Below are 14,099 nucleotides of genomic sequence, written 5' to 3'. Positions count from 1 at the left end.
GTTTTTAGATTTTATTGATATATATATGATATTAAATAGAATTGATATATATATATGATATTAAATAGAATTGGCGAAATTTTTATTTTATTTTCATACATCGAGTCTGTTGTGCCTATTATTTGTAAAGTGCATGAAATAAACGCATTGCCGGTGCATGTAAGCATATGCGAATGAAATAAGACACCAGGTTGTAATTTTACAAATTGTATCGCTATGCAATAAAGTTTAAATAAATAAATAAAACACATAAAATTATTAGTTCAAAAACTCTTACGAAATGCAATAAATTTCACATTGAACAAAAGTTTCCTTCTGACTTAAACTTAAGTGTAAGACATATAGACACTAGACATTACAGACACTAGACACTTCGCCTTCTTATCTCTCGTGTGACGTCAGCAGAGTAGCCTGAAACAGCTCTAGTAGCTGCAGTTTAATGCATTGAATTTCAGCAATATATTTCATAAATGGACATAAGATTTTTCTGGTATCTTTAGTATTATCTTCATAAAGACGTGTTCTCATGGCGAGGGTCGTGGCCTTTATGTGGGATTAAACACACAAGTATTCTTCGGTATGCGTGTGATAAATTCCACTCCACATAATGACTAAGACACTCGCCTGTATTCTAAGGCGTAACTCACACGCCACTTCATATCATCCCGTGGTTCTCGTGGAAACCTATTTTGAAACATTTTCAACATTTAAAAAGCTTAAAAAATCTATTCTTTTCGCGGTTTACTCGAAACCTTCGACTTCTTGATTCTGGTTAAAACCAAAGGTAAGTTTTGGAGTCGAAGCGCAAAAGCTGAAACTAAATTTCGATCAAACACTAATCTATACCCACAATTGCTTATCTCTCATGTGACCTCAACATTAGCGAAGTAGTCATGTGTTCGCTGCAGTTCAGTAGCCACGAACTGCGAAACTCATCTTGACCTATATTTCTATAACCAGAGTTAGTCAGCTGCTTTGCTTAGGTGAAGCTATAGCTAGGTATCTCGTGAAAACTATCGAGTGGATTGCACCAGTCAACTTTGACGTTAACTTTAACATGAAACGCAAAAAACACAAAGTATGCTATTTTATCTAAACAGCAGCGCGCCAGTTAGATTAAACGTAAAAGTTGACGATGATATTTTTTATTGAATGTGAATAACAAATTCATTAAACTACATTTAGGTACATGAACATACCACTAAAAATACAATTTTCTTATTGTAGAAATTTATAAAAATAAAAGAAACAGTTAATTAAGCTTCAGATTTTTATTTTCACTTAACAACAAAAAAAATTAACTTAACTAGTTAGTGTTGGAAGACTTCAAAGTCGAAATAGGTATTGGAGCTGAAGTTCCGTAGAAGTAACTTTTATTCAGTTCACGGCTCTGGATTTAGACTGAGATAAATGTATCGACTTTGAAACTTTACGGTTTATTATAACACAAAATTTAGCCGATAAATTTGTATTTTTCGTTATGAAAATTTGCCTCATTGTTACCGTGCCACAAAAGGAGTTGAGTACAGTTTGTTAATAATCTCTCACTGGAAGAACCGGTCTCTATTAAGAAAAAAATCTTCTAAATGTTTATTTTTTGAATACCTTGTCATTAGAAACAGAAATAATTTTGTTAACCCCCGTCCGTGGCGTAACAACCAAAAGCCTGCACCGATTTTGATTTAGTTAGATCTAGTAACGAACACACTTCCATATTAATAATATTGATACGGATGTACCAATATTTAATTACAAATTCGTAAGTGTGTTCGTTTATATGTACTTCACGTCACGAGCATTGGATTGAGGTGATTATGTGAAGATAGTTAAAGCTCCATAGATATATAGGCCACTTTTTCACGCGGGCGTAGCCGCGGTCAACAGCTAGGATATATATATCTGTGACTATACTTGCTACAATGAAACTTAATGGCCTAATGTAACGGCTCCTGTGGAGCAGTTTGTTGTGGTTTCATTACTCCTTCCCACGACCACTTCCATGTTGATAAATTATCTCCTGGGACATAGGCTTTATCTTGCAATACATAGGCCAAATAATATGTAATGTCAATAGATTCTTACTTAAGGTATGGACACAAATGTGCAATTAGAGTTGCATATGGCATATCTTCCTTTGGATGTCTTACGATATGACTAAAGGCATACATAGACTTGACAGCTGATAGGCAACGACCGCATTCCCAAAGAGAGTTGACGTTAGGCCGGTCATAAAATTAGAGGCGAATTTTAAATAATATAAAAGTTTATGATCAGATCAAATTACTTACAAAATTTGTGTGACCTATTCATTTGCTAGCGAACCAGGTTACTATTTTATGTAAGTAACATTTTTATGTGTAAGAAAGAATAATAACTTTTTTTTTTCAATTAAATAACAATGCACCCGCTCACTCCCTGACAGACGACCCAAATCGAGTTCTAAATTGTTAATAGTAATCGATTGTTACAGTAATCGAGTAGGGAGCGACGAAAACAATTCGTGTAGATTTGTGTCATACAAATTAGGGACTTCGTCATGGACCTATGTTTTTGTCTAATAGTAGTCATTCCTCGCTGTTTCTCTTCCAAATTTTAGAGATTTTTACCATACAGATAAATAAATCAATATATCACTCATATAAGTACATATAAACCAAATAAATCAATGTGGCTATCATATACACATATATATTCAGTCCCAACCGTATTTCCTGAGATTAGTGCGTTCAATCTAACGAACTATGAAGCTTTATTATATACAAATTTAATTTTCTATTCACACCTAAATTTGACACTAAAAATTATTATAATAACCTGTTCAATTTGTAACGAAATAAAAAGGTCTAAAGTTACATTTAGCTCGCGGTAAGCGTTTCTGAAATGGCGGGAAAATGTTCGGAATTCCATTGCTTGAAGTGTGAACGAAATATTCGAAGCTTCCCGCTACGTGAATTGAATTAGAAGAGATCATAATTTTGTGTCTTGAATTTATATTTTTTTATTTATGTTAAATCGACAGTGGTGGAAGTAAAAAGACCTGTCTTTCTCTTTTTAGGTCTTGCCAAGCAGTGATACATAAAATATAAGGCATAAAAAACCAACTGAACATATTTCTGTTCTACTCATCGTTATAAAAATTTCTTAAATTACAGTCCATCGTAAGTTTTTTTATGGTATAGTGGAACGAACAGGGTTGCCTGATGGTAAGCAAGCACCACAGCGCATGGACACCGACAACCCAATATTCTTTTATATTTTTTGTAATGGAGCTGTTTGAAATAGATATTTCATTATATGTTTATAGAATTTAATGATTTGTGAAGTTTCAAGTTTTAAAAATAAAATTTCAGTAACATTTGAATATTATTTTGTTAACTTCAAACTTCGGACTAGAAAAAATGTGTCCTACGTTTATAAATTTCTAAACACTATCGTTTTTATAATAACGGGAGTTCTGCTGAAACCTGAAAAATTATTTAAAACAATATTGGGGACAAAATATATCCTATACTTAAGACTAATTCGGCTTCAAATGTCGCAGAAATATCTTCCGTTCCCAACAAATGAGAAAACCTACTTAAAATCTGTAAATAAAGCTGACCTATTTCCCAAAACATTGCACTAATATCATCAATAACATTTAATTTGGAACGGTGGTGGATCGACCTTTGATCGAAATATCCGAATTTTCGCAGCCTACTTATGCCACGTGAGTTTGTATACTAATCTGACTCTTGTATAATAGTTTTCATCGACCATCACTTGCTTCTGGTGAAGGAAAATGTCGTGAGGAAACTTTCACACTGGTTGGCTTTTTAAGTTCACTAGTGTCTAAGCGATTACTTACCATAGATATACGGAGATGGTAGTTGTAAAAGTCATGTCAGAAGTCTTTAGGCAACTTAAATAAAATCTGATACCAGCATTAGCAATTAACACACTCGTAAAGGAAAAACAAGAACAGTGTTCTCTCTCATTTTATTTGGACAGACGTGCCAATAAATAAACAGAAATAAATTGAAATACTCTTTCAATTTGCATATAAAGTAGCAGCATAGTTACAGCGCTCAATACACGATTTTCGAGTTTCCGAGTACGGCCATTTTCTTCACATCACCTCGAAAACACGTTTACGGCCTGAAATTTTGTCATAAAGTACATTCACCCCATATAAATAATTCAGAACAACGTGTGGTTCAAGTAAATGAGTCTGTTTTACCGCTTGCTAACAAAGTATTCTGATAACTTCGAACGAATAACATATGTAGGATAGACTAACTGGTCGATCAGATCGAGTAGATTTATCTAGTGATTAGTTTATCTGTCAGATAACAGTAGTATAATAAATTTACCAAAGAGTGGTGGGACAGGCCCTAATGTCAATTACTCAACGTAAATTATATTAGCAATTGGTCGGAAAGGATTTTTTAATTTGCTGTTCGGAAATTGGGTTCTCCAAATATCCAAAAAAGGGTAAAAACAAATTATGAACGATATTTTTACATGAACAATGTAAAAATATAAAGTAAAATCACGTTTTCTAAGCTTAAAAATTCCTCACTTGGACCATATTATCAGTATCGGAGTGTTGATATCGAACGGTCCCATTTGTCCCGAAATTCATTGCTGTGTCGTTCAAACAATAGCGACGTAAATATCGCAGCAATAAGCGAACACTACTGTTCATTTTATGAGAGTCGGTAGGGTACATAATATATATCAGGACAGGAGGTAGTAGTTATATATTTATGATATAAGAATAAGACCTTTAAAAAAAAATACAATTATTAGAAAATATTACACTATCACTATTAATTTTTAAATTACTTTCCAAAAACGAAAAAAAAAGTTAAAACTAGAAGCTTGGGCTTGCGCAACTTAACATACCTACCTAGATATACCCTACTTTCAGTTAACAATGTCCACGGTAAAAGAATGTGGGAGTATTTTCTGCCATCTATATGGAATGAATACCCTAACAATATTTGTGAGAAAATAATTAATTTAGAAACCAGTACAACCAAATGTAAATGAATGCTTAAGAACTATATATTAACTGAATAAATTTGTAATGAGTAGTGACTCGCCTTACCACGTATAAACCTATATAGGTTCTTGTTGGTAGTGCTTGTGTTTTTCATATATAAATATTTAACATAAATAAAGAAATAGGGTCTTAAATATATTGATATTCTATATATTTATATGATAATTTAAATACTGCGACTGCGTCAAAAAATAGAAATTGGAAAAAGGCAAAAATAATTTATATTACGTCAGTTGTAATTAATAGAACAGATTAAACACTTATTGGGAAAAAACTTTATGTTTAAAATAAAAAATACAATTTATATGCCGCTTGGATTTTGTATAAGGTACCGCAGTAGTAACCATTTTCTTCAGACTAAGTACCTACAACTGCACTTCAACCCATAATCCTTGGGATTTCAAGGATTTCAATGACTAAGATCTAAATTATCTTACTCAGATTAATATATTTTTTTTTAGTTGTGTGCTAGCACAAACGATATAGGTTTAATGACATCAACGTAATGACTACGTTACAATTTCTTATGCCAGCTCCACCACTCCACTGTCGGCGAACTCAGACACACGCCGACGCGAATACGTGAACATTGCTTAGTTAGTATAAGTGCTTTTATTTATAGCAATGAAAAACCGAATGAATGTATACCGAATACGTAAAAGTTTGGCAAACTGTTTGACGGCAGCGTGGGGCCCGCATAACAAAAACTTGGCGATTTTACAAGTAATAATTTAGTTACACCTGTCCCGATTTCAGTCTAATCAAATCTTTCAAGTTCATCTACTTCCGCTTATCCTACATAGTTTTTTTCTATATCAATTCAGTTTTCATGAAAATCCATTATTATGATAAGCATGGAGCACCCAGGATCGGCTTCCAATAAGGGAACTGCTCGGACATGATACTTTAACGACGATACTTTCACGAGGTGAATGCAACATGATCTCTCTGACGACAGTAAAGGCTTGTGACGACAGTACAGACAGTAATAACTTTATCATTAAACATTAACCAATATTATTCGCAATGTTGCATTTTTCAATATATACGAAGTCCTAAAATGCACTACGTCTGTCAAGGTGGCAAGCCAAGGCAAATGTAGTATGACGAAACCCGGACAAAGCAAAACAAAAAGAAAATCGCGCCTAAAAATTAAGTAAAGTAAATTCTCTCACTTCAACTCCACAAATCGCCATACACTTTCCACGCTTATTCGAAACGCTTCACGAAATTAGATTCTCAATCGAATGCAATCGATTGCCAGCATCTCGATTCTACCGAACCGGGTTTATTTCGTATCTGTCACCGCCGGATATTGAATGCGAATATCGATATGCGATGTCTAATCCCAATAAATCGATGACAGCTTAAGCTATTTGAATTTGGAAATTCATATTTAAAAAGTGATTTGATTTGGACAACTTATTTTATCGGAACCAGTCAACATTGTTGATAAATTGCTCTAAAGATGAATATATCTCCTACCTTCTCGAAAAAGTGGTTTCTTTTTTGTTGTTGTCTAGAGAGTTCTACTGAGCTTAACATAGACAAGAAGAGCAATTGGGAAAACGCCGAAAAATAATGAAAAAAAAAGGTTGGTAGTTAGATTTTATCCTTATGATTCATAAAATAACTATGTTTACAATGTTACAGCGACTAATAGGTACAAAGTTTACTGCAAAGACTGCTCTTTACTCATCACCATCGCGTGCGCCAAGTGGACCACCTATATACCACGCTATGGCTGCCGAGACCATTGATACTGCTATTTAGAGTAAGATAACACCGGTATTATTACAGTCTAAATGGCACGCAAAATATAAATTACTAAATAACTACCGAATAAATAATATAAAATTATCTATCTAATCTCAATTATAAGGGGGACGGCGCGTACGCAGTCCCCACTACCAAAAATTACGCATCCGAGTTATCCACATTAGGGATAATCGCAGGGGTCAACCCATCCGCAGTGCAATGGAAAGGCCTCGCCCTGGGGGAACCGCCTTCTTGATCACGGTATCCCCTATGCCAGGTAAGTATGCTCTGTTTGTCTCGGCTCGGGAAGGTCATTCTGCGCGAAAACGAAACCATAGCGACTTTTACCTTTACTAGTGGTGCCATCTAGCGGCAGACCAGAAGACACATTGACGTTAATTCATTTTGCTCAGTCTTTTCGAGCAAGGCGACAAGCAGAAAGAACTCTTTCAAAAACTTATATATTGAATTATATATTATATATATATATATATATATATATATATAGTCTAATATAATATATATATATATATATTATATATATATATATATATATATAGTCCTGGTTACTTGAATAAATAATTTTTCATTCATTTCATTCATTCATTATTGGCTGAAATAGGGTAAGATTGAAAAAGATTTGGCCAAATTACTTTGCTCACCTTTGTTTAAAGTTCTTTTTTTTGTCCTATCTCAAATACCAAAAGTGGATTAAGTAGTAATATGCTATATTTAGGTAATTAAATGTACGTTTTTTTTTAATCGACCTTACGTGACTGCATATATAAATGTAGTCTTACGTATGTACTATAGTTTTCGGCCAGATGAGCTGTGTAAAACAGCACATCAACCTATCCTAATTAATTGTAAGTCTGCCACTATTGCCTCAACATAGAGTGTCTCTGTGTACAGTGTTCGTACAGTGCATACTGTAATTTGTCATTTACTATTTGTCTAGAATTAAAATGTATTTATCTAAAGTATCTTAAAATTAACAATTGTATAATTTCTAGTCCTGAAATTATCATTTTCAATATTTTTTTAGGTTGTTTTTTACATTATAAGTACAGGACTATTTGTATATATATAATTTTAACTTAAAATTGAAAATAACCATATTTATCATAAGAATGACGATATCGGAATTGGGGCATATATGTATTCTACTGATTACAATACTATATATCAATATACTGTAATACCACAAGAATAAATTATCTTATAATAAACTAATCGATTAAAAATTAAATAATAATTTCATCCGCATTTAATCGAGCTAAAAATCATATTATCCACAAACTGCTTTTTCTTGAAGCTTCAATAAAAGCAGTAAAGCCATCCATCTGTTAGAACTAACGTAATAAAGTAGAATTAGTTTCCTTCCAGGGTCATTCGAAATTCACCCTTAAATCTGGAGGGGGAAGAGTTATGGGGAACTTAATTGATAGAGATGAATTGATTAGATCCATCTTGCGGGATCAGGATATCTTGTAATTGAAAGTGTAATAAATTGGCGAAATTCAATCGATTTTGAGGTTAAATATTTTTTTAGGGATTTGCTTTGCTTGATTCATTGCATTTTTAGGAAGTTTTAAATAAAAGTTATATTTTTTCGAAAAATACACAAAATACATCATGCCCAACTAGAAGTTGTAGACTTTTTCCTTTTTATGAGACATTTCTCACCTTATTTCACAAAAATCTAAATACATACATAAAATCTAGTCAAATTCATTTGGATTTGGAAAATGAGTTAATTTGATTTAAATGGTATATGAGGGCATATGGCTAGTATATAATAAATGTGTTTTTAATACGATGATTGATACATAAATATTATTTAATCAAAAAAAAATATGAATACATGAAATTATTTTGAAAATATCAGAAAACCCCAAAAACATTCGTTGACATTTGATCTAAAACCGTAGTTACTGGATACTTCCAGTACCACATATTATAGAATACTTTCTATAATATGTGGTAACGTCTTACACTACTTTGGTAGTGTAAGAATCAAAGATTCCGTAGAAATGGTTCTCGGTGGCCTGGCCTATTGTCGCAAATTCTATTTTATTACTAATTCAAGGTATACTACTCAATTCAAGTCTGTTATGAATAATATTAGGTTATTTATTAACTACAAGACAATATAGCAGTTGTAGATAAATAGCAAATGACTGTTTGGCCGTAGTTAATTACATAAAGAAGCTCGTAGTTGCTCGTAAACCGACATAATAAACTTACGTGTAGCCACGTAAACTCGTAAAAAGTTGATAAACACGTCTGAACATTTAACCGCTCCAACGCTTTTAAATATCCTATAAAATATACTGCACATGTATACGTGTTTCTTTCAGTATTAAGTACAATCATGGAACCAGAAGGGAAACTGTCTAAATAACAAGGATATTCTTAAAATACCGTGTTTCAACCTAATATAAATTACTAATAATAACAAATAATTTAGCACATATAGAAAGTTAAAAGCTCAAAACATTTTATCTGAAAGATTTCATTTGATCTGCTTATTGCAATAAAACTTTTCCGTAGTGCGATATAAATTTTTAGTACGGTGTGTCATCTGTCGCTAGATGACACTACTAGTAAAAGTCGCTATGGTTTCGTTTTAACGCAGAATGACCTTCCCGAGCCGAGACCAACAGACCTGGCATAGGGGATACCGTGATCAAGAAGGCGGTTCCCCCAGGGCGAGGCCTCTCCATTGCACTGCGGATGGGTTGACCCCTGCGATTATCCCTAATGTGGATAACTCGAATGCGTAATTTTTGGTAGTGGGGACTGCGTACGCGCCGTCCCCCTCATTAATTAAATCATAGGTCAAATTCTTTCAAAAGTTTCATTGTCTAAGAAATCATATTATTTTAGTGATCATCACAAAGTTTAATGTTTCGTCACATTAATATAAAGTCATTTTATTGTTGTTTCATAATCGTGTTCCCGTCGTAAAATCTAACACGGTAAGACATGTATACGTAATTTTCGTATTAGCGTTGCTAGTAGTTAGCTCACCGAATCCATCTTCCAACTACTTAGAACGACACCGCACTCGAAATTGAAACCCCTGCGTTGATACTCGCCATGTCATGTCATAGTACAAAATAATAAGTTTGTCATGATAACTTCACTATTTATTATTATCGCATCTCGAACCTTTTTGTTTTTTGTGCTCATGCATGCCTTCATTCGCGTGAATAAAAAAATGTGTTAAATGATTCCTCATTTCACACAATTTTTTCAGAGTTTTTTGAGAGTGTCAACTAATTTGTACATAACACTAGGATGTAACTATATATCTCACAGTATCAATCTATATCAAAGATATTAAACTAGACCAGCTCTAATATATTCTGGATATCAGAGCTGAAGCAATGGTCAATTTTGGTTTTATATCCTATATAGACTTTATACATGTATTGTGGTATTCTGAACAGTAATGTAAACATGTATGCTTTTAATTTTGCAAAATAACATGGCTTTATGTCAATTTTTTTCGTCAATTAAACGAAATTAGCACTTAGCATGTTAACTTTCTTGCGTTATTTTACTATGGGCACTACCCTGTAGTGTAGACTAGATATGGTATAACGTGTTGGTCGTTTAGTAATTATGGGAATCGGATACCCAGGTTTCAGGAGTGAGCACATGTGTAAAGGAAATTCGAGTTTGTGTTTTATTATAATGTTGCACTATGTGTACATTTGTCCTTTATTTGTATCAGATTGAGTTTTCTGTAAGACTGTAATTTATTCTATATTATTTTATTACGTTCAACGCATAATGTTTCATAAAATCAAAGCTAATAGAAGAGTTTTTATGTCTGTGTGTTGCTTTGAACGTTTGAAAACATCAATCTGAAGAATTACTTTTAAGATTGAAATCAGAAATGTCCATATCACAACTAGTTATCATATATGTATGTTATGCTAGCCGTCCGTCCCGGCTTCGCTCGGATAAAACCATATTCAATTACACCTAAACTTTTCTCAGAAAACACACTCTCAATTGGTGATAACCGTAAAAAAAATCCGTCGGGTAGTTTTTGAGTTAATTATGTACAAACAGACGCGAAGGTCGTTCTGCGCGTAAACGAAACCATAGCGACTTTTAATTTCACTAGTAGTGCCATCTAGTGATAAAATCTGAAACCAGAACTCACCCTTTCCCATATGTGATTTCTTTCTTATTCCTAACTTATTTTTTTTGGTGCTCATTGCAACTGCTTTATATAGCATGTACAATTTGTCCCGAATGTTCCTATTTTACTATCGTCCTAGTCTCGATAAAAAAGATCGCAGTGGATTTGCGTCACTCTATCTAGAGAATAAATAAATAACATATTAAAAAACCTCACTGAAAGCTAAAAACTTACCGTAACGCAAGCCCATCTCTTTCTTCATTGGCAATGCTTGCTCGCGGCGAACTGCCGAGCCGGCTGCTAGCGGATTTGCGCCGCAGCTCCAGCTCGGGCTCGTCCTTGCTGGTGAACGAAATGCGCGGCGCGTGCGCACGTAGCCCGCACACCTTGTGAGCGGACACCCCGCGGCAGAGCATTTGGCTTTGTGTAAAGTCTGTGGACAATAGAAGTTTTATGAGAAGACTTGATGTGTTACCAGCTTATAGAAGCAGACTGTTTGAGAAGCAGTGAATAAATCTACCTTTGTCATCATGGAAGATATGGGTACCAACTAGGGTTGCCGAAAACCATACGAAGTGGAGGAGAAAAGGGGAGGGGCAGACCCTGGGGCTCCAATGCTCTATGGCGGAGGAAAGAACCGAGAAAGTGCTCAGATGAGACAGAGACAGGCAGCTTTTTGTAATTGATGCGTAAGGCAGCGTTAAAAGTTCTATAGTTCTACAATCAATTCTCTTTGTTTTTCAAATCGGTCAAAGGCTTTTTCTGGGTGATACATATGTATAGTATCAAGTACTTATTCCTTAGGAGGTAGACAGGGACAAGAGTTGTGAAATAAATACTCATAAGGCGGGATGCTCTTTTATTTCGTATTAACTCCTAAACATTGAATGTTTGTGAAAAGAAAAACAACATTTTAATATATCATAAGAATATTGGTAGCGTAAAACAAAACTATCTCATTATTTCAGCTGCGGTTGTCTGAATACCTGGTATATAAGAACAGTATTTTCAGAACCAGACGAGCGTGTCTCTTTATCAGCTTTATTTATACTCAGCAATTTTCTGTCTCGAAATCTCAGTTGTCTACGCCTGTGACGAATTACTGCGAAATATCTTCTCTACGTCTGAGATTCACAACATATTTTAGTCTGCCTGGCGAAAATGGTCGCTTTAAATAGTGGTTTCTACGTTTTGTGAATGGAATTTGATTTACCAAAGTTTCAAAAGGTTAAAAACCTAGTGTCTACGCCTACCTACGTAAGTAGATATTTAAGAATATTTGAACAAAAATAATAAAATTAATTATTTTTCTTTAGTCGTTCTTCATGGCCGAATTTAGCCCCTTAGCCGCCTTTATCTCTCGTAACGTAACTTTATGCGATTGAAGACTTTTTCAACCATGTTCGTATCTAGTTTTGTTGGAGAAGTGGTCATGTTATAGAAAGAAAACTAAAGTGGAGATGTCCTCAATAAATTTTTCTTCACTGGAAACCAACGGTTTTATGAAAACTAAAGGTATCGTGCGGGTGGAGGATTCGAACCTGGAATCAATCGACCACATGCGGGCGTCTTAACTCCTCGACCATCACTACACGCCATATAATCAAGTTTAGAGACTTTTATAGTATGAAAGTTATTATTAATGATAGCACGATGACATTGAAATACAAAAGGTCCCATTAGTACGACATACTTCAAAGGTTTTCGGGCCCAAGAAGATACGAATAACTCAGAGCATCGAATAAATAAACAATTGTGAGGTTCCGCGGGCTGAAAATAGGGAGATGGAAAGAAGATAAGAACGATATTCTTAAATGTTGAAAAACGGGTAAAGCTACATATATAGTTAGACATTTGTGGTCCAACCTCACTTCATTATGTTTTGCGAGATTTATATAGGTATAACGTGTAAATATCAACGGGTAAGAAAGAGAGGACATCACTTGAAAGAGATAGATGTTTGAATCCATTTTTAACAGTGCGCGCTCCAATGTCATCGATAGCTTTATATCCTGATAGTCCTGGTAATTGCAAAATTGGAAAAATAAATGAGAGGAATTGGAAAAATTAGAATTTATTGCAAAAGTACCTACTAACTATAAGTACTTTATAGAAATGAGTTCAGCAACCCTCGGCAATCGGTAGCCAAATCGGCAAACACAATAACACGAATAAAACCCGAATGCCCAATATCAGGGTGGCAATAAAAAAATTCTTTCTCCCCACCGACTGTCGGTAAACGTTTGCTTTTTGCGAAACAATGTTCGGACTATGTTATTATGGCTACTTAGGTTACATTGGGAGAATCGACTGACTTTACAATAAAACCCCTATCTATATGTGTATCTGAGGGTAAAGTACACATTTCATATCTCACTATAGAGTCGATTCGAAGTAAGACGCGGTTAACCAATGACATTGCGATGTGTTTGTCGTTGCGTCACAAAGGCGCACTGTGATTGGTTAACAGAGTCTCACTGCCAATCGGCTCGATAGTGAAAAGTGAAAATGCAAACGTAGACTACGTCGTCTTGTTTGCGCCATGGCGGATAAACCAGTTGTGATAATTTTTTTAACGTTGAAATAATCGAAGGCCACTTTGCGTAAGAGATTTCACGAAATGTCCAAGGAGTGACACTTATCTACAGGCAAATTAAGTTTTTTAGAAAATAATTGGATAAACCCATACCTGCCTAAAGCTGAGCTTTGCATGTTGCGTCCACGAGTACAACTTTTTATTTTTTTATGAGAGCTTAAATAGATCTTTTTGTTTATTCCTTAAAAACATTTAATCCGAAGTATTTTTTTTATACAACAACCTTTATAATAATATTTCCATCTCCATTATAGAATTTATATGAATGGTTTTTATTCCACAAAGAACATTTCAAACAAAATAACAACGATATACACTTCTCAGAGTGTATCGGGAAAAGTCACAATCACTTTGTAACAAATATGTTCTCAGTTGTCGCGTTGATAACTACCATGATATGACAAGCGCTTAATTTCTGATAGCCAAATAAATCCTTTTTTCTATGGCCTTTTTGACGGAAATCTCGCACGCAGTCATGGTCATAGACAATATTGTAGGGGATGATAATTGTACACCGGAGATGATTTATGAGAGGATTT

At 34.3% G+C, this 14,099-nt stretch overlaps 1 protein-coding gene and 2 non-coding genes across 4 annotated transcripts in view; 1 reads left to right on the top strand and 2 right to left on the bottom strand.

Annotated features, from left to right (window-relative positions):
• wake (wide awake) overlaps nucleotides 1-14,099 on the bottom strand; it is a 172,453-nt gene that overhangs the window by 75,496 nt on the left and 82,858 nt on the right. For both annotated transcript variants that reach the window (XM_053751475.1, XM_053751477.1), the window contains exon 4: nucleotides 11,199-11,397. In XM_053751475.1, the coding sequence (XP_053607450.1) occupies nucleotides 11,199-11,397 (199 nt within the window). The remainder of the gene's footprint in view (nucleotides 1-11,198; nucleotides 11,398-14,099) is intronic.
• Nucleotides 6,929-7,090, bottom strand: LOC128673981 (U1 spliceosomal RNA). The gene has a single exon (XR_008405134.1). It is a non-coding gene; the product is annotated as a U1 spliceosomal RNA (small nuclear RNA).
• Nucleotides 9,466-9,627, top strand: LOC128673984 (U1 spliceosomal RNA). The gene has a single exon (XR_008405137.1). It is a non-coding gene; the product is annotated as a U1 spliceosomal RNA (small nuclear RNA).

Source organism: Plodia interpunctella, chromosome 11 (genome assembly GCF_027563975.2).
Source record: "Plodia interpunctella isolate USDA-ARS_2022_Savannah chromosome 11, ilPloInte3.2, whole genome shotgun sequence".
Taxonomy (NCBI): domain Eukaryota; kingdom Metazoa; phylum Arthropoda; class Insecta; order Lepidoptera; family Pyralidae; genus Plodia; species Plodia interpunctella.
Note: the sequence above shows the minus strand (reverse complement) of the source record. Positions and strands in the feature narration are given on the sequence as shown.